The 25720-nt window shown below is 45.5% G+C and overlaps 1 protein-coding gene across 1 annotated transcript in view; it reads right to left on the reverse strand.

Moving 5' to 3' along the window:
- Window positions 1-25720, reverse strand: part of LOC138580083 (methanethiol oxidase-like) — a 364838-nt gene that overhangs the window by 128559 nt on the left and 210559 nt on the right. Inside the window, exon 7 of the mRNA XM_069650350.1 lies at window positions 25147-25328. Coding sequence (XP_069506451.1) covers window positions 25147-25328 — 182 coding nt within the window. The remainder of the gene's footprint in view (window positions 1-25146; window positions 25329-25720) is intronic.

Raw genomic sequence — 25720 nt, forward strand, 5'->3', positions numbered from 1 at the left:
CAGCACTAACAAAGTCACAATAAATGTAGGCCTCCAGGACATAGTATGCTATGCCATGTTAGATTTACTTATTTAGGGCAGTGCGACCTGTGGGTATCCTGGCGCTTATCTAGAAACCAAACCAGGGGTAAAACAGATCAGACAGGTTAAAAAAAAAAATATATATATATATATAGAAGTGCAAAACTAGCCGGTCGATCAGCAAAGGAAAGTGGTCCTCAATCAAGCGAAGGGAAAGGGGGAGCGAGTTCCATAGAATAGAGGCAGCCACTGGGAAAGCTCTGCCCGCCCACAGTCACTTTACGAAACCGGGGAACTCGAAGCAGACAGAGGTTAGAGGAGCAAAGATTTCTGGGAGGCAGGTAACGAGTAAATTTCTCACAAAGGTCAGAAGCCCCCAATCCATGATAATCACGATGAACAATACAAATGTAAATGTTACCCTACTCTAAACTGGAAACCAATGAAGGCTTCGAAGCACCAGGGAGATATAGGCATATTTAGGCAAAACAGCCACCAATCGGGCGGCTGTATTTTGCAGAATGTGTAGCCTTTTTATATGGTTCTTAAGTTTTGGCAATCATAGTGGCATTACAATAATCCATGATCCCAGAAATCGAAGAAGAGACCAGTCCAGAAAGATCTGCCATGCTGAACAGAGTGGCCCATTTCAATATGTTTAGCTTGAGATGACCTGCACTGCATCAAGCCTTCATTTGGCGTTCTGGGGAAAGAAAGGCTGCGATTTTAACTCCCACATTCTTAACCGACACAGCCAGAGGCAAAGGGCCTAGGGAAAGGGACCAAAAGTCAGTAGACCCAAGTGATTTCACCGACGACTGACTGATCACCAGGACTTCGGTATCATCAGTACTTTGAAAAGAAAATAATAATCAAATGAGCACCACACAGTCAATGTAGGGCCTAAAAGGAGGAAAACCGTTTTCTAAAACTCAGCCAGAGACAACCGAAAAAGCATCGCATGTACAAGTTACATTGACATCAGGCATTTACACAATCAGAAGTGGAAGACAACACAGACTAAAACTCAGTGGATCCAAACAGGATTCAAGAAGAATTTCCAGTGGCATTTACGTTTCTCCAAGTCACTTTGCAGTGTTTCAAGTGTGTAAAATTAAGCAAATAGGACAAAGCCAATAGGCAATCTGCATGTCTCAGGAAAAGGCAGGAAAGTCCCCATTTCGACCCCACTTGTGCGGATTTAGCAGCAAACAACCCCAGGAGGACCAGAGGATACCCCAAAGAAGAGCTCCAGAGACAGGTCCGAGCACCAATGGAAACCAATGGGAAAATGTGGTTGAGACCCTTCTGAAAAAGGTATCCTGACTAACCCACCATTCCAGGGCACAGAGATACCTACTTATAGTGTTAGTTCCAGAAAAGGTGGTCCAGCAAAGGCTAAGCAACCCAGTAAGTACAAAGCTTCTTTTCCAGATGAAGTTCACAAGATCCAAACAGCCTGGGACTTCAACCCTGGGGAAACGATGACCCACAGAGGAAAGGAAGAACAAGTCCCCTGCCCAGAGTGAGACCTACCAAGCCAGAAGCAACAGCAGTGGCGAGTAAGACTCCAGAAATGTGGGTGTACTCACCGCTGCTGAGCCCTCCCGAACCCCATTTGGACCATAGTGCCAAGGTGAGTGGATCCTGAATTGCGCCCCCAAATTCTGGCCAAAGGTAACTTGGAACCCCCCCCTCCCGCATCCCCTTGCATCCCCTGGCCCCCGCTTACTGTGTGTAGCCCTGTTCCCGCCTCCCTAGACCTCCCGCAACCTGATTGGCTGCCCTTCCCCGGCGCTTTGCTATCACCGCTGCTGAGCCCCTCGACCCCCATTTGGACTGTAGTGCCAAGGTGAGTGGATCCTGAATTGCGCCCCCAAATTCTGGCCAAAAGTGACTTAGAAAACCCCCCCTCCTGCATCCCCTTTCCCCCGCTTCCGTGTGTAGTCCTGATCCTGCCTCCCTAGCCCTCCCTCAACCTGATTGGCTGCCCTTCCACAGCGCTTTGCTATCACCGCTGCTGAGCCCCCCCAACCCCCATTTGGACCGTAGTGCCAACGTGAATGGATCCTCAATTGCGCCCTCAAATTCCGGCCAAAAGTAACTCAGAAAACCTCCCTCCCGCATCTCCTTGCATCCCCTGGCCTCCGCTTCTGTGTGTAGCCCTGATCCCACCTCCCTAGCCCTCCCGCAACCTGATTGGCTGCCCTTCCACAGCGCTTTGCTATCACCGCTGCTGAGCCCCCCCAGCCCCCATTTGGACCGTAGTGCCAAGGTGAGTGGATCCTGAATTGCACCCCCAAATTCCGGCCAAACATAACTTAGAAAAAAACCCTCCCGCATCCCCTTGCATCGCCTGGCCCCCGCTTCCGTGTGTAGCCCTACTCCCACCTCCCTAGCCCGCCCCGCAACCTGATTGGATCTTCTAAGAGGACATTACTGATCACGCCAAGGCAGCCCTCTGCCCAGCAGCCCCCTTCGGCTAAGGACCCTGAGGCAAAGGACGGCTCCTACAGAGACGGCTCCAGATCGTATCTGCAGGTATCCGCAGGAGCAGCAAGAAGCAAACAATAAGTGTGGCAAGGGCAGGGACTGAAGCAATTACTTCACGCCATACTACCCTACCACTCAACACCGGAACCTAAACTGCTGTAAACTCTTCCGTCTGTGGTATAAATTTGGACTCAGAAAATCTACCTGATAACGTGATCTAATTGCATTTAGAAAGTCCCCTTAATAGCATATCTGTGCTCTAGTCTGCATTTAGAAAGTCCTCCTAACAGCATATCTGTGGTATAATTGCATTTAGAAAGTCCTCCCAATAGCATATCTGGGGTATAAATGCATTTAGAAAGTCCTCCGAATAGCATATCTGTGGTAGAATTGCATTTTGAAAGTCCTCCTAATAGCATATTTGTAGTATAATTGCATTTAGAAAGTCATCCTAATAGCATATCTGTGGTCTAATTGCACTGACAAAGTCCTCCTAATAGCATATCTGTGGTCTAATTGCATTGAGAAAGTCCTCCTAAGAGCATATCTGTGGTCTAATTGCATTTAGAAAGTCCTCCTAATAGGAGGACTTTCTAAATGCAATTATACCATAGATAAGCTATTAGGAGGACTTTCTAAATGCAATTATACCACAGATATGCTGTTAGGTGGACTTTTTAAATGCAAACTAGACCACAGATATGCTATTAGGAGGACTTTCTAAATGCAATTACACCACAGATATGCTATTAGGAGGACTTTCTCAATGCAATTATACCACAGATATGCTATTAGGATGACTTTCTAAATGCAGACTAGACCACAGATATGCTATTAGGCGGACTTTCTAAATGCAATTATACCCCAGATATGCTATTAGGAGGACTTTCTAAATGCAATTATACCATAGATAAGCTAATAGCATATCTGTGGTCTAGTCTGCATTTAGAAAGTCATCCTAATAGCATATCTGTGGTATAATTGCATTGAGAAAGTCCTCCTAATAGCATATCTGTGGTGTAATTGCATTTAGAAAGTCCTCCTAATAGCATATCTGTGGTCTAGTTTGCATTTAGAAAGTCCACCTAACAGCATATCTGTGGTATAATTGCATTTAGAAAATCCTCCTAATAGCATACCTGTGGTATAATTGCATTGAGAAAGTCCTCCTAATAGCATATCTGTGGTCTAATTGCACTGACAAAGTCCTCCTAATAGCATATCTGTGGTCTAATTGCATTGAGAAAGTCCTCCCAAGAGCATATCTGTGGTCTAATTGCATTTAGAAAGTCCTCCTAATAGCTTATCTATGGTATAATTGCATTTAGAAAGTCCTCCTAATAGCATATCTGTCGTATAATTGCATTTATACAGTCCTCCTAATAGCATATCTGTGGTCTAGTTTGCATTTAGAAAGTCCTCCTAACAGCATATCTGTGGTCTAGTTTGCATTTAGAAAGTCCTCCTAATAGCTTATCTATGGTATAATTGCATTTAGAAAGTCCTCCTAATAGCATATCTGTGGTATAATTGCATTTAGAAAGACCGCCTAATAGCATATCTGTGGTCTAGTCTGCATTTAGAAAGTCCTCCTAATAGCATATCTGCCGTATAATTGCATTTATACAGTCCTCCTAATAGCATATCTGTGGTCTAGTTTGCATTTAGAAAGTCCTCCTCCACCACGGTGTAGTTACATTTTGAAAGCGTGACAAATAGCATATCTGTTGGTAAAATTTTGTTTAGAAAGAGACAATTGCATTTAGAAAGTCTCCCCAATAGCATAACTGTGGCATAATTGCATTTAGAAAGTCCTCCTCCACCACGGTGTAGTTACTTTTTGAAAGTGTGCCGAATAGCATATCTGTTGGTGATCTCTATGGTGTAATTGTAGTAGAAAGTGTGACGAATAAAATATCTGTGGTGAAAAGAGCATTTAGAAAGTGTTCCTAAATAGCACATCTGTGGTATAACTGCATTTGAAACATGGCTAACAGCATATCTGTGGTCTAGCCTTGCTCTTGTTGTAATTGCATTTCGAAAGTGTGCCAAATAGCATACCGGTGGTGAAATAGTGGCTAGAATGGGTCCATCATAACATATGTATGGTGAAATAGCGTCCAGAAGGGTCCCTAATAGCATCTGTGGACTAGTCTTGCCTTAGGTTTAAATGCATATAGAAAGTGTCTTCTAGCATTTAGCACATCTGTGGTGTAGTCACACTTAGAAAGAGTGCTGAATAGCATTTATGTGGTCTAGCCGCTCTTAGAAAGTCTGCCAAATAGCATATATACGGAGTAGTTGCATTTAGAAAGTGTGCCTGGTAGCATATCTGTGATCTAGTTGCACTTGAAAATCCACCAAAAAGCATATCAGTGATGTTGTTACATTTGAAAGTCTGCCTAATATCATTCCTGTATCCTAGTTGACTAGAAGAAAATCTAACTAATAACGTATCTGTGCAGTAGCTACAACTAGATAGTCTGCTTAAAGCATAGTGTGGTCTAGTGGCACTTAGAAAGGACACCTAATGTCTGTGGTGTAGTTCCGCTGGAAAGTGTGCCCAATAGCATATCTGTAGTCCAGCTCGAATTTAGAAACCCACCTAACAACAAATCTGTGTAGTAATTGCATTTGAAAGTGTGCCTAACAGCTTATCTGTGGCTAATTACAATTTGAAGGTCTGCCCAATAGAATATTCTGTGGTCTAGCTACATTTGAAAATCTGCCTAAAAACATTCTATGGCCTAGTTTACACTTAGAACAATAATACTTAGAATACGTCAATAATAGCACCATGTTTAGTTGAACCTAGAAACTGTAAATAACCTCAACCAGTGAATTAGTTGAACTTAGAAAGTACAAATAATCGCTAGGTACAGCTGTAGTACTGTTAATCATAAAAGTATGAACAATTAACATCAAGTGATATAGCTAAAGTGGGATGGTGTGAACAAAGTCATCCAACCCCATATATATCACAGTTCGAACCAAGAGTGCACCCAATCGACCATGGCCTGCAAAAAATGATCCCCGTGCGCCCCCCCTCCCGCCAACCCTGCCACCCATCCCGCCTACCCCAAATCAGTCCACCCTCCACCACATCCCCTACACATCCCCTTTCCAAACACCAAGCCAGAGGGGCATGATGGCGAGCCAACCACCCTAAGATCGCTGCTTCTCCCATCCCCTCCACCCATCAGCCTACCATGATCACACCCGCTCCCCTCATTACGCTTCCTGGCACACCCAACCCAACAACCTTTCACCACTCGCTTCTCTCATCAACTCCCACCATCATCCCCCTCTGACCACACTCCTTCCCCTCCCTATAAACTGCACGCCTCGCCCTAGCAAGAACAGAAGCCTCGTCCCTCTCCCCCTCTGAGCCCCCTACCCTCTCTCACACACACCAATCGCAACAAAGACACTGAAGAGAAAATGTACCTGGTCCCCCTCAATCTCTCAGTACTCATCGCCTCTCCTGTCTCGACCCACCACCTTATCCCCCCAATCACCACCCTCCTCCCATGCCTCACCCTGCCTGAAACCCCTCTCCCTCGATTTCTCACTGACCACAACTGAAACTCCTAACCCCCCACACCCCACCTTCAAATCCCCCATGCCAAACCCAATCATCTCAACACACACGTCCATCCACTCCCACCAACTCTTCTGCTCGCCCACCCTTCCCATTGACCATCAACCACAACACCCCTCTCGCTCTCCAGTTTCCACCCTCTCCCCCGACCCCCCCATCTCTGCCACTCCGCCATCACCCTCCTCTACCGAAGTGAATTGCATCCTATTTAATGCCCGATCCATAGCAAAAAACAGACACAGCATCTTTGACCTCCTCGCCTCTGACAAACCCGACCTGGTATTCATCACCAAAACCTGGTTCTCTGACGACTTCGCCCCTATCGCCAATGAAGCCTTCCCCCCTGACTACTCCCTCATCCCACTGAAACGACCCTCCAGAGGAGGAATAGCATTCGCCTTCAAGTCTCACTTCCACGCCTCAATCATCGACAACCAACCATCCATTCCTTCCTGCAAATCACTCCTCGTTAAACTATCCCTCCCCCCTTCGTTCTCCCACAGCTTCCTAATAATCTACAGACCGCGTGGCTATGATGGACAATTCTCAAACAACCTCTGCGACTCTATTGCCACCCTCCAACTAAACCATCCCAACCTCACCCTTCTAGGAGATTTCAACATATGGCTCGACATTCCCATCAACCCTATGACACACTCTTTGGTTGACGGCCTAGACGCGATTAACCTCCAACCCCACATAAACGGCACAACTCACTATAAAGGACACACACTTGATGCCATCTTCAGCTCCCACAACCTGATACATCTAAATCCCCCCACCCCTATCATCTGGTCCGATCACTTCATTGTTTCTTTCGCCATTCGCTCACCCAACCCGCTCCCCTTACTCGAACTGGAACCTCCGAATCTACGCGAATGCTGGAAGAATCTAATAATCCTTCCTGACCTAGCCAACGCACTCCTTCAGTCTCCTCCCCCACCTCCCTACTCAATGAACAACAACCCCCCGACGGCTTTGACTCATGGCTCACACCCACTAATGCGGCTCACACCTTCTTGCAAACCATCAGCCGGCCGTGGCCTTTTCCTTAGATGGTTCACACCTGAATTGAAGACCACTAAACAACTATATAAATCCCTAGAACGCAAATGGTGGAAAGACAAAACACCCCTGAGCAGATCTACCTTGGCCCGGCACCTTCGTCAGTACAAGGCCGAAATCCGGAAAGCAAAAAAAGCTGATTACAACTCCTGAATCCTAAACTGTAAAAACCCCAGCAAAGAACTTCACAAAATCATCACCGAATTCACCAAACCATCATGCACCACCACCCTCCCGACCCCCTCACAATCACTGTGCGACTCACTCTCGCTCCACTTTTACACCACAGCTCTCGAAAGAACAAACGCTCTAACCAACAAACTAGCTCTCTTACACCCACCAGGCAACCCACCCTTCATACCGGCCAACCCACCGCCTGCGACCACTACCCAGCCAACGTTCGACTCCTTCAGTCCAATATTAGCCAATTTCTCAAACTTCTCTCTGCCCGCAAACCATCTGGCTCTCCACTGGACCCTTGCCCAGCCACAACCCTCAAAGAAATGTTTGCATCTACCTGTGCAGGAGAACACGCAAGAACCATCATATATGATTCCCTTTCCTCAGGAATTTTTCCCGACGCATTCAAAACGGTTCATGTCAAACCTCTTATAAAAAAAAAAAACTTCCCTCGACCCTCTCGAGCCCAAAAACTACCGTCCCATCTCAAACACCAGGTTCCTTGCCAAACTCATTGACCGAACTTCCTACTCCCAACTAAATGCCTTTGTCAAAGCCAACAATCTCCTAGACCCCGCTCAATCAGGTTTCAGAGCCTGACACGGAACCAAAACCACCCTAACCTCAATCGGGGATGACCTTAAAAACATGGCAGATTCTGCGGGATGTGCCGCATTAATCCTTCTTGACCTATCCGCCGCCTTTGACACAATCAACCACTCAATCCTCCTTCACCGCCTCCACTCCCTAGGAATTCGTGGAACCGCTCTCAAATGTATTGCATCCTTCTTTAATAATAGGAACCAAATAACCCTGCTCTTCAAGCTCAATAACTATTCCTCCCAAGCCCGACCAGTCGACACAGGAGTTCCACAAGGAGCATGCCTATCAGCCCTCCTGTTTAACCTCTACATGGCCACCCTCCCACAAATAATTTGTTCACACAACATCCTGTGCTACAACTATGCCGATGACACTCAACTAATTCTAAAACTCCTGAACTCAAAACCCAACTGCCGACCTGACCTTGCTTCCTGCCTCCTTGACATAGATCTCTGGATGACCACAAACCACCTCTTGCTAAACCCTCCAAAACCAAAATCATGATATGTGGCAACACCAAACTTCTTCGACACCCACTACCCTGGCCATCTGCCATGGCCAACTCACTGACACCCTCTAATTCAGTAAAAAACCTTGGATGCACCCTAGACTCTGACCTAACCCTCTCGCGCCAAGTCAACAACGTCTCAAAGTCCTGCCACTACCACCTTAAAACTCTTAAGCGCATTTTTCCATACCTCTCCTTTCCCAACAGACTCTCTGCGGTCCAATCAATTGTTATATCACGACCAGACTATGCTAACCCCCTCTACCTCGGAGTCCACGCATACCAACTGACTAAACTACAAAGAGCACAAAACACTGCAGCCAAACTGCTACTAGCGCTTGGCCCTAGAGACCACATCTCCCCAGCCCTCAAAACTCTGCACTGGCTTTCGGTTGCCCGAAGGGTGACCTTCAAAACCTTATGCATTTCTCACCGAGCACTGCATAAAACCAGACCTCAATATCTTCAAGACAAACTAAAACCCTATCACCCTGCACGTACTCTAAGATCAAGCTGAGCCGCACTAGTCATACCAAAAACAAACTCAGTCAGGTTAGGTGGATCATCATTCTCAGCCTTGGCCCCCACGCTGTGGAATGGTCTCCCACCCCACATCCGACTCACCGAAGTCCTTATATCTTTCCGCAAATTACTGAAAACATGGCTCTTCCCCTAAAACCGACCCCTAACTCAAACTAACTCAAACTGGATAACAGCAACTCAATGACATTTGCCCAAAATGCTAGATCATAAATAGCAATCCAGCATCATGATCCAAGCGAGAAATCGAAAACTAATAACCTCTAAGGTAAGCTAAAAAGGACAAACAAAATAGAATGAGTAAAAAGGATCAAAGCTGTGAAGTGGATAAAAAGAATAAAGTTGTATGAGAGCAGTAAAGTGGTTGAAATTAATGAAATGGATGAAATAAATGTAATAGACAAGAGGATCAAAGTGGACGAGAGGAATAAAGTGGATAACAGCAACTAGCCCAAACTACTAGATCATAAATAACAATAAGATAAATAACAATCCAACATCAAGATCCAAGCGAGAAATCGAAAACTAATAACCTCTAATATAAACTAAAAAGTACAAACAGAATAGAATGAGTAAAGTGGATCAAAGCAGTAAGTGGATAAAAAGAATAAATTGTATGAAAGCAGTAAAGTGGTTGAAATGAATGAAATGGATGAAATAAATGCAATGGACGAGAGGAACAAAATGGACGAGAGAAATAAAGTGGAGAGGATGGAAAAGATGAATACAGGATATGGATGAGTGCACAGAGTGCACGGAACAGCTAGAGTGCATGAAACAGATGACATGGAATGTAAGAGTGCATGATATAAATGGAACGAATCGAATAGACGATTTGAGTGCATGAGACGGGTGTAGTGCATGGGGCAGATGGGGAACATGGAACGGATTGAGTGCGTGTGACAAGTGACATGGGTTGAACTGATAATGCAGGATGAAATGGATGATGTGAGTGGAGCAGATGAAGTCGGTGGAGAGGATGAAGTGCGTAGAGCGGATGAGTGCGTAGAGCGGATGAGTGCGTAGAGCAGATGAGTGCGTAGAGCAGATGAGTGCGTAGAGCAGATGAGTGCGTAGAGCAGATGAGTGCGTAGAGCAGATGAGTGCGTAGAACGGATAAGAACATAGAGCGGATGAGAGCGCAGAATGAATGAGAGCATGGAGCGGATGAGAACGTAGAGCAGATGAGAGCATGGAGCAGCTGTAGGGTGTGGTGCGGATGTAGGGTGTGGTGCGGATGTAGGGTGTGGAGTGGATGATAGCGTGGAGCGGATGTAGGGTGTTGAGCAGGTTTAGGGTGTTGAGCGGATGTAGGGTGTTGAGAGGATGTAGGATGTGGAGAAGGTGCGGAGCAGGTGTAAAGTGTGGAGTGGGTGTAGAGTTTGGAGCGGGTGTAGAGTGTGGAAAGAACGGGTCAAGTATGTGGACGGAACGGATGTAGAGTGTGGAGCGAACGGGTGATGTATGTGGATGAATCGGGTGAAGTGGATGGAATGAATGGGTGAAGTGGATGGAAGGAATGGGTGAAGTGGGTGGAAGGAACGGGTGATGTATGTGGACGGAACGGATGTAGAGTGTGGAGCGGGTGTAGAGTATGGAGCAAACGGGTGATGTATGTGGATGGAACGGGTGAAGAGAGTGGAAGGAACAGGTGAAGTGGGTGATAGAAACGGGTGATGTATCTGGAAGGAACGGGGGATGTATGTGCATGGAACGGGTGAAGTATGTGCATGGAACGGGTGAAGTGGATGGATCAAGTGAAATATGTGGTTGGCACGGACGAAGTATAGGGTTGGAATGGGTGAAGTATGTGAGTGGAACAGATGAACTGGGTGGAACAGATGAACTGGGTGGAACGGGTGAAGTGGGTGGAACGGGTGAAGTGGGTGGGTGGAACGGGTGAAGTGGGTGGATGGAACGGGTGAAGTGGGTGGAAGGAACGGGTGAAGTATGTGGAAGGAACGGGTGAAGTATGTGGAAGGAACGGGTGAAGTATGTAGAAGGAACGGGTGAAGTATGTAGAAGGAAGGGGCGAAGTATGTGGATGGAAGGGGCGAAGTATGTGAATGGAACGGGTGAAGTATGTGAATGGAACGGGTGAAGTATGTGGATGGAACGGGTGAAGTATGTGGATGGAACGGGTGAAGTATGTGGATGGAACGGGTGAAGTGGGTGCAACGGGTAAAGTGGGTGGAACGGGTAAAGTGGGTGGAACGGGTAAAGTGTGTGGAACGGTTAAAGTGGGTGAAACGAAAGAAGTGCGTGGAGGAAACGGGTGAAGTGGATGGAACGGATGAAGTAGGTGGGCGAACGGATAATGTATGTGGATGAAAGGATGGAATGGGTGGAACCGGTAAAGTGGGTGGAACGGGTGAAGTGGGTAGAACGGATGAAGTAGGTGGATGAACGGATGAAGTATGTGGATGGAACGGGTGATGTGGTTGGAACAGTTGAAGTGGCTGGAACGGGTGAAATGGGTGGAACGGGTGAAGTGGGTGGAACAGGTGAAGTGGGTGGAACAGGTGAAGTGGATGGAACGGGTGAAGTGTGTGGATGAAACGGGTGAAATGGATAGAACGGATGAAGTAGGTTGACGAACGGATAATGTATTTGGATGAACGGATGAGGTATGTGGATGGAACGGGTGAAACAGGGTGTATGGAACAGGTCAAGTATGTGGATGGATGATGCATGGAGAACGGATAACGTGGGTAGAACGAATTAAATGAGCAGACCGGATGATGAAGGGATAACATGCATAGATCGGATGAAGTGCATTGATCAGAAGGAATACATAGAACTGATCAAACTGATAGTGTGCATAGAACTGAGCGAGTACATGCAACGGATGGAATGCATGGAACAGATAGAGGGCACGAAATGGACACTGTACAAACAATTATTAGAGTGCATGGAACAATCTGAAGTGCATAAAACGATCGAAGTGCATAGAAGGGTTGGAGTGCATAGTATGGTTGGAATGCATAAAATGGTTGGAGTGCATAAAATGGTTGGAGTGCATAAAATGGTTGGAGTTCATAAAACAGAGTGAATAGAATGGTTTGGAGTACATGGAACAGTTTGGAGTGCATGGAATGGTTTGAAGTGCATGGAACGATTTGGAGTGCTTGAAACGGTCGGAATGCATGAACAGTCGGAGTGCATGGAACGATTGGAGTGCATGGAACTATTGGAGTGTGCTTGATCTCAAGGACCTAAGGTAAACCACCATATCACATCTCCACGCTTACTCTCTTCTTTACACCACCACTCAACTAGAACACAGCGATACTATGACACCATTCGGTATAGCTGTTCTCATACCATCACTAGCCTCATACTCCCCATCATCCTAACTAAACACAGCTGGTTACACACCCTCCAGCCTAGGCGTTCTCCTCAGGCCTAACGCAGCCAGAATCGGACTGGATAACAACCTGCCAGAATGAACACATACTCTTGATCTTTCAACCACCACCCCTACCGCTAAGAAGCAGCTATCACACGAATGCCACACCAGCTGCACACATATCCGGTGCTCACACGCACCTTATGACTCTCTCTCTCTCTCTTCTCTCGACTGAATTGAACCTAGGTTCCTGAGGGCGTTCAACCCACTAGTGCCTTGAGATCATACCAATGGTACATAAGGCGCTATATAAATGCAAAGTAACATAAAACAGACAGTGAGAAATCCTTCAGCAAGCAAGTAAACTCGCTACTTATGAAAATTCACACAGAAGGGAGGGCAACAAAAAAAAGATTAACAAAAAGAAAAAGGAGTTAGGTGGCCAGCCAATCTGGTCAGCACCTAAATCTGCCACTCAACCCAGACCATCCGCACAGGATGTGATATGGGCTGCCCAGGGCTGGGAGCTCATACACTGCAGATCAAACCACTATGTGTGGTGTATTGTAATTGTAACTGTTTATTTGTAAGCGATTATGCACAAGTGAAGTGCTTCAAAGTGCTTCAAGGCGGGAAGGAAACAAGGGAATACAGAAGTCATTCTTAGGCCTTGATGTTTCCGAATGATCTGACAAAATTAACTAGCATACTAGGCCTGAGGCATTTCTACTAGTGTAAGTTCATGACAGGGGGGAAGGAGAAAAGGGGGAAGGGGGAGGAAGGAGTATGCAATCAATAGGCTGCTGTACTAGGCCGAACGACTTGTCCAATAGTACAAGTGCATGAGAAAGTGTGTGGAGAGAAAGGGGGGGGGGGACAGACAGAACAATAAACTACCTTCCTAGGTCTGGCGCCATTCACATTGACTGAGGGTGGGTCATCATCAATAATGTGCCTATGGGCTCACAAAGAGTGCATCTGTGAATTGTATAACTGCCTCGTGGTTTTCCCTTGAGCAAAGAAAGCTCCTAAACAGAATGGCCAAGAGAGGGGCAAAGAAAAGAAAGACACTGGTGCCCCAGTGGCCATCACAACGGTGTACATTGGACTACCGATGCAGTCATTTTGCTTGCAACCCTGGTAAAGCCAACTAAAATTACAGCTGCCACCTAGTTATTCCTTTTTCTTAAATAATATGTTTTCATTTTAGTTCGTTTTCTGGGGATACTTAATTTCATCCATTGTGTTATTATTTGTCCTCTTCTGGTGTTGGTTAATTACCTGGTCTGACGGTTAACGGGGGACGACAAGGTTTGAAAGGTTGCACGCAGCACCATCTTGGATTTTCTTCAAGCACCGTGTGCAGCTTCATGGCGTTCCCGGGTCTCCTATATGCGGTGAGTCTGCATGCACGAAGCTGCGCGAGCTCCGGGACTGGTTCTTGCTCATTCACTTTAGGAACCCTGGGGAAGAACGCCCCAATCTGAACAAACAGTGGCGCTGGCATTCCTCGGCCTGCTGCACACCTGTTCCATTCCACAAGGCATTAGGAACAGCATTCTGGCAGACTAAGTCCTCAGGAGCAGTGCCACAAAGGGCCTCCTCTGGGAAGGATTGACTTCGTCTCAGCCATGACAGCACGACATCCCGCGTGACATTCCATACAGTGTCTTTTACATGTCTGTTCTGAGGCCCTCTTGTACATTCAGGGGTGGATGGGACACAAAAGAGGCCCTGGGGATCATTTTCAAAGTAGTTGCATATTACACGTGCACGGGCTCGTACGTGGCATTCTGTGCCTTCACCTTGGATAACTAGAATGAGAGGGGGTGGGGGGTGGAGAAGAGAGTTTAATTTTGTAAGGATATGGGGGTTGGGGGTCTAGGGTCAAAACAGACAAAGGACTGCAAAAGTACAAGTGAGTGTGGAACAACTCATCCCATCTCTGACAGCAGTCTATGGTGAGGTCTGTGTCATTAGCGTGACTCCCTGAGAGACTAATAAGCTAGTCATTCTTTCTGTGCTAAATGCCAAAAGCGCTACCTATATAGCCGAAACTATCGTTACTAAAATAAGAGCTTTAACCTGAGAGCTTGAAACAGGGGCTTTGGATGCAGGTTTGTTGTAATGCTTTTCAATGCAGGTTGGCATACGAGGATGGACACATGGTAGTTTGACTATGTGTCCCACCCATTTAACGCCCATCGCTAAGTGAAATGGATGGTATTTTCCACCATTTCCAACCTATCTCCACCCACGACGTGCCTCTTCTTGCACTCTTTGGCTGAATTTCTACTGTGTGATGGATTTTTACTTCCAAAATGGCAGCCGCCATTTGTTAATGTAACTTCAAGGTTATTTGGCTTCATTGATGCTTTTAAAAATATTTACTAGACCTTTTAAGTTCAGTTACATATTTAAATGTATTTTTAACAAAAAAATAAACAAGCAGTGTAATAGTAAGTTTTGTTGTGAAAAGCTCCACGGCCTAATTTATTGGGGTTGGTCTAGTGCAGTATGCTAGTGACGTCACTGTGACTTAATTGGGTCTGTAGTAGATGCTTTTTTCTGCAAGGCAGCCATTTTCTTTAACGAATCGTGGTGTAACAAGCATAGGTGGTGAGCAAGCGCTGCTAACTCCCTCCACCTTCGGGTAGGCATGAAGCGGTATACCAGTAAACATACCACGAGCAGTGGCATTCTTATTTAATTACCGTTACTTCGTTTGCAGTGGTTTACCGATTCCGTACCGTTGCAAACGAAGTAACAGTAATTAAATGAGAGTTGAGCCTTCCTTTTAATAGATGTGCGGCGTGCGCACAGTGTGCTGTGCTGCGTGCAGTCAGCACACACCGGCAGTAAGGCACTGGAGTCCTTTATCTCGCGGAGGCTGGGCCTGGGAGTGGAGCACTCCTGCGCCTTATGCTGCTCCATGCAGCCGCTGCATGGCTCATAAATATGGCTCCGATTTGCAGAGGTTGTCAATTTTGGGGCTGGGCCTGCCCTGTAAAGGTGCTACGGGAAAAGCGATGACAATGGTGGGCCAGTGTTATTGAAGATACGTGTGCTTTGCCAATGTTTGCATTGAATGGGATAACATTGGCATGCTTTGCTAGTCTCAGCTGAGAGGCCAAGTATTGAATGGGCAGGAGTCTGAACTTCCCCTTTGCTCTCCTGGACTGTCATGATACACACTGTTATGGTGCAGGCTTTGCTTCACACCCTCTCCCATGTCTGAAATATTATTGGCACCACAACAGCCTTTCAGAACGATCCTTTATTCCCCAACACATAGCTATGATCATATTGTGCATCGTGTGATGTAGTTCAGAATAATAACGTGTGATAGATGTGTTTTTCTCCCACTACGCTGGAGATGCACACCACTCTGATATTGTCATATTATGCACGGTTAAAACACAGCCCACGGGGTAATTTAATGGCACACCCCGACACCTAACCGTCCTCCACCCCCTTACCCCCACCCCTGCATCATGGCGTGCCCACGATACTGGTCAGCGCCATTTTATGCCTGAACTCAGTTTACATTCAATTAAATGCTGCGCTAGGTCTATGCTGCCACGGGCATGTTTTATGGTGCTTACTACCCGTCATGTACTTGGCAAGCATAATCCCTTCCCTGCCTACTTTATCAGAGTAGTGTGCTTGAGACATACAGCGCTCTTCCGACAGACCAAAACACTGTCCTCGTTACGGCTGTCAGAAGAGAGTGCTGATCAACAAGTTTTAGATGGATTATTCAAGTAATGAAGGCCTTTTAGTTGTACCTCCTGTCTCATTCTGTGTTAAGTAGAGGTGCGCCGAGGCTCGGCTTCTAGTCGCTATTTGGAAGATGTTCAGCTAACGTTCTGAATTAAGCCAAATACTTGAAATATGGCCTACTAGCTAAAGCTAGCATTCGCCAATGCCGATACAGATAACAACAAGCATTGGCAATGCCAAGTGTTTGGGCTTTTGTGTAGACATGGGAAAGGCACTTGTCAGGCACTGCCGTAGTGGTATTGACTGGCCATTGATTGTAGCAGCTGCAAAACGGTGCGAGTATCTATGCATCCAATAGCAGTGCTTGGCAAATGCAAAATACATATACACAAGCCAAAACTGTTGACTTTGCCAATGCTGGTTTTAAACAAGTGCTTGGCGGTAACCTTTCTAGGGGCACGTAGCACTACTGCTATTGTGCTTTTTCGACGAGAAGTAACATGCACAGAAAGCCAATAAAAGGTTAGTGCATGCAATTGTTTTTTATATCAATCCTCGCTTCTCCTCGCCCAGCCTACCTTCCACCAGGGAGCGCTAGAGTACAAACCAAACCAAAATAAGGAAGGAGGCGTGCTGCAATCTATGAAGCTAGGGAGAAAGAAAGGCGCCATAGAGCTTCCACAATGTCACGTCCGGTCATTAGAGCAGTGTTCCAGTTAGTCCATGCCCGGGCTCTGTGTAAACTCATACGCCATTTTAGTAATTTACGCTGGCAACCATCAAACCTACAAGTCCCAGAATGCAAGTATAATGCAGGACCCAGTGAGCTAATTGTGCCTGCTTTGGGACAACTTTAGTGGGCTTTAATCTCTAATCCATGATATATTAGAAAATGAGATAAAAGGACATAACGCCTGCACTCAATATTTACAGATTAAGCATATTATTTTTGTGAAACACGTCAAGACACCCTCTGGTTACCTCAAATAACTAAGAAAATAGAGGAATTTCACTCTAAAGATCGAAAGGGACAACCCAAATTACAGAGCAGTACTGAAGCTCTAGAGGTAAGTGGGCAGGTGCCCACCAGAGCAGGGTGGGAAGTTCTGCCGGCTAGAAACACCTTTCCAGCTGAAACAATGGTAAAGAGTGCATGTGGAAAGATCCAAAAAATGTCTCTACATATGCCATAAAAAGGTTAAGGATCAACACCAAACTCTGCTCACTGTTGGGAAGAAGGAGCAGAGCGGCAGCTCTCACATGAGCACCCTACATGAGTTTCTTTTCTAATTGGTTCACCAACACTGTTTCCCAACCCTTTCTCCATAATGAGTCATAATTTAAGGCCTAGCTCCCCACTGGCTCGACATAATCCACTTTCTCACATGGTACCATCTCCACTGCACTCAAAACGGGCCAAATCTCACCCCTCCTCAAAAAACCATCTCGACCCCACGCTCCCTGAAAGCTACTGCCCAATTACTATCCTACCATACCTCACCAGAACCATGGAACGCTTTGTAGTTGAAACACCACATCACCACAACCAACAAACTCAACTGTATCCACTCGGGCGTTCAGTCTGGACACAGCACTGAGACTGCTGCTCTTCACATCCTCGACCTCCACAGCATCACAGACAAAGGACACACAGCACTACTTGTACTCCTCTACCTCTCTGCACCCTTCGACCCCACCATTCTAGTAGACATCCTAGCCCACAGGATGAATCTCTCTGGCACTGTACTCTACTGGTTCACCTCCTTTCTCACTGACATTACACACTTTCTACATGCCCCCTGTCAAGTATGGGGTCCCTTAAGGCTCCTCCCCATCTCCACTCCCCTTCAACCTATATGGTGAATCCCTTGGACAGACCCTTAGCAAACACAAGATACATTTACACCAATACGGAGAGGGCACAAATATACTCCTAAAGTTCATCCCCTTCACAACTCCCCACTGTTAGGGAGAGTTATATCGTTTTTAATCTGCATCCCCTCTCCTAGTGAGACCCTCGTCACTTTTTGATGGTCCTCTGGACCTTTTTCTTTAATCCTGAATGAGTGGAGCCTTTTTCCACTCATTCAGTCGTGTGCGCTCTGTCTTTTGGAACTCTATTCTTTGTATCTTCCCTGTACTATGGAGTCTAGTCTGCTCAATAGCATAGCTCTTAAAGGCATCTGTATTTTACTATTGCAGCACACAGATTCTTATGGGCAGTGTTGCTGGGGACCCTCGGGGTCCTCCTTTGAGAATCTTTTTCATATCCCCCAAGTAACTACAGTTCTTAAACTCTGCTTTCTGTAAAATGCTGAGCGAGATTTCAGAGCAGTGGGTGCTTAACTGTATAAAAGGTGAGGCTCCGGGAGTGAAAAAAGCATGTCGACCACTGGAAGCAAGTAATCCAATAAGAAGACAACCAGAGACGTCTGCAAACCCTTTGCAACAATGTGAAGCAACCGCAGTTGTCCTGACTGTTTCCTGTGCAGAAGAGCAGCTCCGAAGAGGACGACTCCTTCCCTTTGGCTGGTGGGAACAACCAGTCCCAAGACAAACTTTGAATTAAGCCATCTCCTGAGGTCCTGTGAGAGTCCGGAGCTGCAGAACCGTAATACCAGGTGACCTGCTACCTATTTTGAGTGCATCGTTGTGGAAAGGCCAAATCTGTCCAAATCTTTGCTGAGACCCTCCAGGACACTCCAGAGATCCGATCCAACTCACCCAGACCACATCAGAGTGCAGGACTGCAGGAAGCAAAGAAGATTGACCGGGTAATTCGTGTCCTTTGTTCGTGCTGCAGAAAAGGCACCAAAACTGCAGAGTGAACCAAGAAGTTGTTGAAAGTCGTGCCCCATGTCCTCTCTCGAGACTGCTGCTGCAATATTCCATCCATTGTACTGCCTTCGGTCATCAGACCAAGGATTTCAGAGGTTGGGTCCAGAGCTGCAACATTGCGGACCATCCAGCACGAAAACTTTCTTCAAACCAAAGATATTGTGGGTAAAAAGTTACTGCTTACCTGTTTCCTTAACGTCACCCCAGAGCGTTGGAGTGCACGTAGAGGTGTCCAGGGCAACCCCCTCTTATGTCCGACTCAAGCCGCTGCTTGTTTCCCTTTGGCCAGTCCTTTAATAAGGTCTCCAATATTGGTTATACCTTCTTGTATCTTCCTTTCTAGAGACTAGAAAGTATCCACAGGAACCTTTTGATTTCTTCTGCTTCACAAGACTTTAAGCCGCTACAAACTGCCTTTTAGCTAGGGTTGCGTTTTTGACTTTGAAAGGAAACCTGTACAGCGAAACTGCCTCTAGAACCTGATGTTCTACTAGTGGAACACTAACCAACTGCTTCCTTCCCAAAAATCACTAACTTGTATGTGTATGCAGACTAAAAACAATTACTGTATTATTTTGTGGGTGTGCTGTATTACCGATAGAACTGTCAAACTCCTGTAACAATAACATGTGTTCAGCAACTACCAACTAAGAAGTGACCATTTGAAAGTATTGAAAAGTATATCTATGTGTGATGGTTTATTGTGCTAAGTATTTAACAGGGACTCTTGTGTAAATATAATGAATATATATTTTAATATACAGTTATGTGTAAGTGTTTATTTGATTTTCTTTACTTACTGGGTTCAATGTACTCACCTTCAACTCACATCTTCCTCTTAAGATAAGCCCGACTGCTCCGCCACTCTACCGAGGTCCTGAGTTAGTACAGACTGATACTAAGAGTTGGGGATCTACAAACCACTGGGATAGCTTACCAAATAGGACTTTAGGAAAACTCCCCTTACAGCCACCATCAAAACCTGTCTCACCACCATCACCCAATCTGGATGGCCACCCACTTCCTCAAATCAACCCGTACAAAACAGAATTCATCATCTGCTTCCACCACCCACCTGTCCTCACAACTTCCAAGAACTCACCACTGACAACCCACACATCCCTCTTGACACCCATTAAATCCTGTCGCTTCACCATTAATCCTCACTTTTCCTTCGCACACCACATAGCCACTGTCACCAGAACATGCAATCTACAACTATAACTCTTACGCAAATCAGATATATCCTTCCTCCAGACAACTTCGGCACTGCTGCCCAAGCACTGGTTCTCTCTAAGCTGAACTATGGAAATGCTCTCCTCACTGGACTCCCAACACCCTTGCCCCCCTGCAAGCCATACAAAACTCAACAGCCAGACTCGTCCTCCACCTACCCAAACATTCACATAACACCCCTGCTCTTTCCCAGCTCCACTTGCTCTATATACCCGAGGGAATGCCCTTCAAATGACCCTGCATGGTATTCAAAGCCATCAACCTCAAAACTCCATCTTACCTTCATGACAAACTCAAAACCATCAGCGAAACACCAGACAAGCCACCAACACCTTCTACACATTCGCCTCTGCAAACTCACATGCACTCAAAAACAAGCATTTGCCCACTGGGCACCCAGAGCATGGAACACCCTACCGCTTCACATACACATTACACCCTCATTTACCACTTTCAGAAAGAGCCTCAAAACATACCTGTTTCTCCACACATGACCCTGCCACCCTCCACTGATATCACTTGTATATACTAATCCTCCTATACTTTCCTGAAAACATTTAGAAACTTTCTTCAACTCACACCTTTTCAATATTTGAACCATGTAAGGTGCTCTCAGTAGAGCACTAAACAAAAACAAAAAAAAGGCCTTGCTAGGGGAGCAACTGTTTTATATGGCCATGGAGACTTTTGACCTCTCTGGGAAGGTCACCCACAACGTCAAATCGCGTTTCCCTGGGCAAGTAACCTTGCTCAGTTAACTGTGGTTAATGGGCATGGTTGGTGGCAGTGTTCCTTTGAAACAATAATTTTGTAACTGACAGTTTGTGAACAGAGCTCTGCTCCGGAAAGAGACAGAGAAGGCCCTCCCATTGGAAATCCCACAGGAGTTGCAGAGCTAAACTTTGTTTTCCTTTGTGTGAAAGGATCAGGAGGTGGGGCCATGTGTAATCAAGGCGACTGTTTGCTCATAATACCTGAGGTAGGGCGGGATGAACCAAATTTGGTCAGTTACTGAACAGGATATCTGGGAATCCATGTTGAAGCCACATTCTGTATGCATGCCCATCAAGAAGGCCGGCCAGTCTGAATGTGGCAGCCCCCAAATGATTAAAGAGCCACCAGAAATGTTCAACTATGCAGGTTTGTGATTGAAAGCAGAGTTAGCATTCAGTTGCCAATATTTCCATATGGTAGGGGTATCTCAACCTTACCTTTGTGAATCACTGGGACAAGTCCCATAGCACAAAAAAACAAATAGGATCACAAAGACACTGTGGCTCCCATCCAATATCTGATTTTTCTACTGTGATCTGTGGAGTTCGGACTTCGGGAAACCATGACGTTGGTGCTCCCTCCTCTGATCAGAGTAGGAAATACTAATTGACAAGCATCTGCTTCCTGAAGGTGTATTGCTTCTTGGCCTGCTCAGCCTGGCACACATGCAGGTGCACCGGATGAGCTGGTAAGAAATAAAACATTACAGGGAAGGTCCCCTGAGAACATCGGAAGACAAAACCAGGGCACAATGGGGAAAATTAATTACAAACTAATTCAAAATGAGTAGCACCGTTTGGTTAAAAAGGTATCACAGTTTACTGTTACAAATAATTCATACAGAGGTAATAATCCTACAAGAAGATAATCATAAGTGAAAAGATAATGAAGATTTTTTGTACAACATTTGTGAATAACTGAAAGTTTTTCGGTGTCCACACAAAATAAGACAATTACTTTGTTTACACGAATAAAACAAGTTTTAGCTTGGTTTGCCCGGTGAAGCCCTGCTGCTGTGCTGAAGCTCCAAATTTGTTGCGACTAGAGAAGCTCTGCAAGGACGACTTCTCCCCTTGGGTTGGTGAGACCAATCAACCCCAAAGTGAACTTGTTGGGAAATCCTCTCGAAGCTGGCTGTACTTCCACTGCTCCTGCTGCTGGAACCGAAGTGCCAGGCAGAGGAACACAAGATCGAGTGCATCACTTAAGTCAGACCCGAGCGCCAGGAAGATGCTCCGAACTTCCCTGAAGCAGGACTGACTAAGCCTGAGCCACCTCAACAGGGTGCTGGACCCCAGATGCAAGGTAAGTCTGAAGTGGTATCCGAGAACCGTAGTTTTGCTATTTGCTATAGACATGAAGAGCTGAAACCACGAAGTGCCGCTGAATCTTAATTTGACCTTTGCTGCTGCCGACATTCCCATTGTTTTGCAGGAGTCCCCAGACGTCCTCCCTCTTGTCCCCACGACTGAGGACCAGGAACAACAGGATCTGCAGAGCCACCCAAGAACAGAAGCCAGCTGGAACCATTTCTTCTAACCGAAGGTACTGTAAGCCTAAGAGGACTTGCGTCTTTTTGTGTAGCCTTACTCGTTCTCAGTTGAGACTTGTCTTGGTTGCCATTGCAGAGCTGCTTGCAGCTTTGCTCTGCACAAGCCTCCCAGCTTGTGACCCTTCAAGTGAATCTTATTTCTACAAACCTTTCTAAAAGAATTGTGCAAGACTTTTACTCACCTGCAAAGAAGATCTTCAGCTGTCCTAGACTTTGTTCAACTAACATTGACAGTCCTGGCCCCCTCAGAGACTGTTCTACCTCCTACTTCGTGCTTTTGCCTTTCCCCCATGAAAGGGTTAATTTACTTTGCATTGGAGGGTTTTAAAAGTACTTACCAGTTTATGAATGATTTGTTAAACTTTGTTTTATTCCCCTCTCTAAACCTTTACACTGAACTCAGTATTACTCTAAGTGTACCAGTGATAAATCAATGTCCACGGTGTCCTAGTTATTTAAGCCACCTGAGGGTGTAGGAAGTGTCTGTGTGCCATCACCAATGGGTATCATCTGATTTAGAGAAACAAAGTGTGTTTTGAAGTGTATTATAATTGTTACATGTTTTTGCTCCCTTCTGAAGAAGGCTTATATAAATGACTGTTAAATAAATGAATAATTGTTTAATCAAGAAACCTTAAGTAGAAGTGTTTATTTGAATAACTGTCACTGTGAACCTCTGTTACAAACCTACTGCTCACATTGGCCCCTCTTGAGATAAGCCTGGCTGTTCAGCCACACTACCAACCTGTGTAGTACAGACCTATACCAAAGGTTGGGTTCCTATAGCCAAGAAGTCAAGGTTGCTATAGTCTTCCAAAGGATGCTGCACAGCAAGAGACTTCAAGATCATTAAACAATTACCTTTGGGACTCAAAGTAACCACAACCTTACCAAACCTGAGCCAATGAACCACCACCTGCATTTCCCAGTATCTAGACTTGCAGGGTAAGCTGCATCTTACCCCACCATCAAATCACCTTGACTCCAGTCCAGCATCATCTGCAGTGGGTCCAACGTCAACCTAAAAGTATGGAAGTATTTCCCCACTCTGAATGGTCACCCCCAAACTGAAGATTGCCACTGGTGAAATGTTACTTTACAAGCTAAAGTTTTGACAGCTCAAAGAGGATTTCTATATCCATGAAGGCACAGTATTGTCTTTACACTGTAACATTGGGTCGTAGGAGACATTTTATTCTCGGTAGCTGAATACTGGACCTGGGGTGCCCCCAGGCCCTAACTAACCAACCCTGGTACCCAGTTCACATTGGTCTACCCAGTGACCCCAATTGGTAGGGTCACATTCTGAAATACACTGCAAGAGCTCCTATTTCAGAAACACACTCACTAGTAAACTGCATTGCCATTTCGCTTAACTGTACAACAGATAAATATGCTCACCAATATATTTTGTGGGCATTCCTTATTGAAGTCTATATGTGATACAGTGTGCCTACAACCACCAAGCTCCTCTTCTTAGAGTCTAGTCTTTACTGCTCAGCCACAGTGGTCTTGAGGGACATCATGCTGCCTAACTGTGGGTAGGTCTTTGTCTCCCCCTCAACACTGGACCAAGGAAAATGTGCCTTACTCTCCCATATGGCTTGCTAATGTGCATACCACCCGGGTCTGGCCTGAGAAGGTTTCGTCTATGCAATTACATACTGAATATCATACCTGGAAGCATACAGCTGTTGGTCAGATACCGTAGACCCCCTGCATCACATGGCCAAGTTCCTTTAGCTCATTCAGTACCTAACTCCTTAAGTTCCAGTTTTACACTTTCCAGCTTTACAATAAATGCTTTTTGTTGCTCTAGATTCCTAAAATATAGATTGCTCTGTAGCCATCTGCCAATCCAGAAAGTCAATTAGTCAAAGATAACAAGCACTGTATCCCTTCAACCATCTACCACCTCATTGAGCCCCATATGAGACAACCAGTATTTCTTCTCTTGGGCCCTGAGCGATCATCCCATGACCCACCCAGCTTTGCAACCCATCAACCAACTATTACTAATTATAGAATGTTGGCCATCTCTCATTTTAGTTCTCAGCCCAGAGGTGAAATAATTGGTCTCAATCAAGACACATCAAATCCAGTAGTGGAGAAATTCATTGGGGTATCAAATCCTTTAAGAAAAGCTATCAGTGAATTAACCTATGAACCAACCAATGAACCATAACCGGCCAGATGTATTTCAATAGACATGGAAAACTCAATTTGTAAGATCATGTGAAGAAGTAAAGAGATCTTATGTGACAATGAGTGAGTTGCTCTGCAGTCAGCTCCTTATCTCCTGACTATCTATATATGAGGAGAACCTGTAGCTTAGTTGGTAAACTGAGATGTAGTCTAGTCCCAAATTTACGATGTAGTCTATCATTAGCTTCAGATCGGCTGCAGTTAAAGCAGCATTTGGTCATGAAACCAAGAAACCAAAGTTCTAATCCAGGCTTCAACATGGGATCAAACAAACTAATTCTTCGAGAAAAAAATAAAAGAAAAAGAAAAAACAAGAAAACCAAAAATCAATGAGCTGATATATAAAATCTGGCCTTTTAAGTTTGCGTGTTAGCCCCAGAGATGCAAATATCGTCCTTCTGGGCCTCTAAACTTTAAAGTCCCACATATCAGACATTGCATTAGGAAAGCATGCTCACCTGTGTCTTGTAGAAGCGAAACACTGTGCTACGAAGTGCACACCCAACAAACCCCTCGGCAGCATCTGGGTTATGAAGGAATCTGACTTCGAGAGGGATGGCTCCATCTTCTCCCAGGTCAATTGTCTGGATCAGGGTATGTTCTGTCCAGTCCCAAACATTAAGGCTGTGACCATAATGACCTGTAATTAAAACATCAGATTAGATGCAAAATATCTGCTAGCCATTAACATTTTTAGTCATGTCACCTCTGAGCAGCCAGTTTAGATGGTACCTATGCCTAAAAAAGGCAATGTGACACCAAGTGCTGGCCCTATGTGATTGGCAAACAGTGTCTATAATGATGCAGTTCACAAACATCTGCAAGCAAAGAAACCAGAAAAGAAAAAAAATACATCATCATTAAACCACAGTAATGAATGAAACAAGAAAAAGATCAGCACGGTCTACATCAACCTGATGTTACCGTCAATGGACTTTGAGGCCAGGTATTTAACAGGTCGTCCTAAAATAGATCAAATACCTGGGAGGAGAGAGTGGAGGTCATTTTACCAATTTCCCAAACTGCCCAAAC

Source organism: Ambystoma mexicanum, chromosome 1p (genome assembly GCF_040938575.1).
Source record: "Ambystoma mexicanum isolate Mex_15411 chromosome 1p, UKY_AmexF1_1, whole genome shotgun sequence".
NCBI lineage: Eukaryota > Metazoa > Chordata > Amphibia > Caudata > Ambystomatidae > Ambystoma > Ambystoma mexicanum.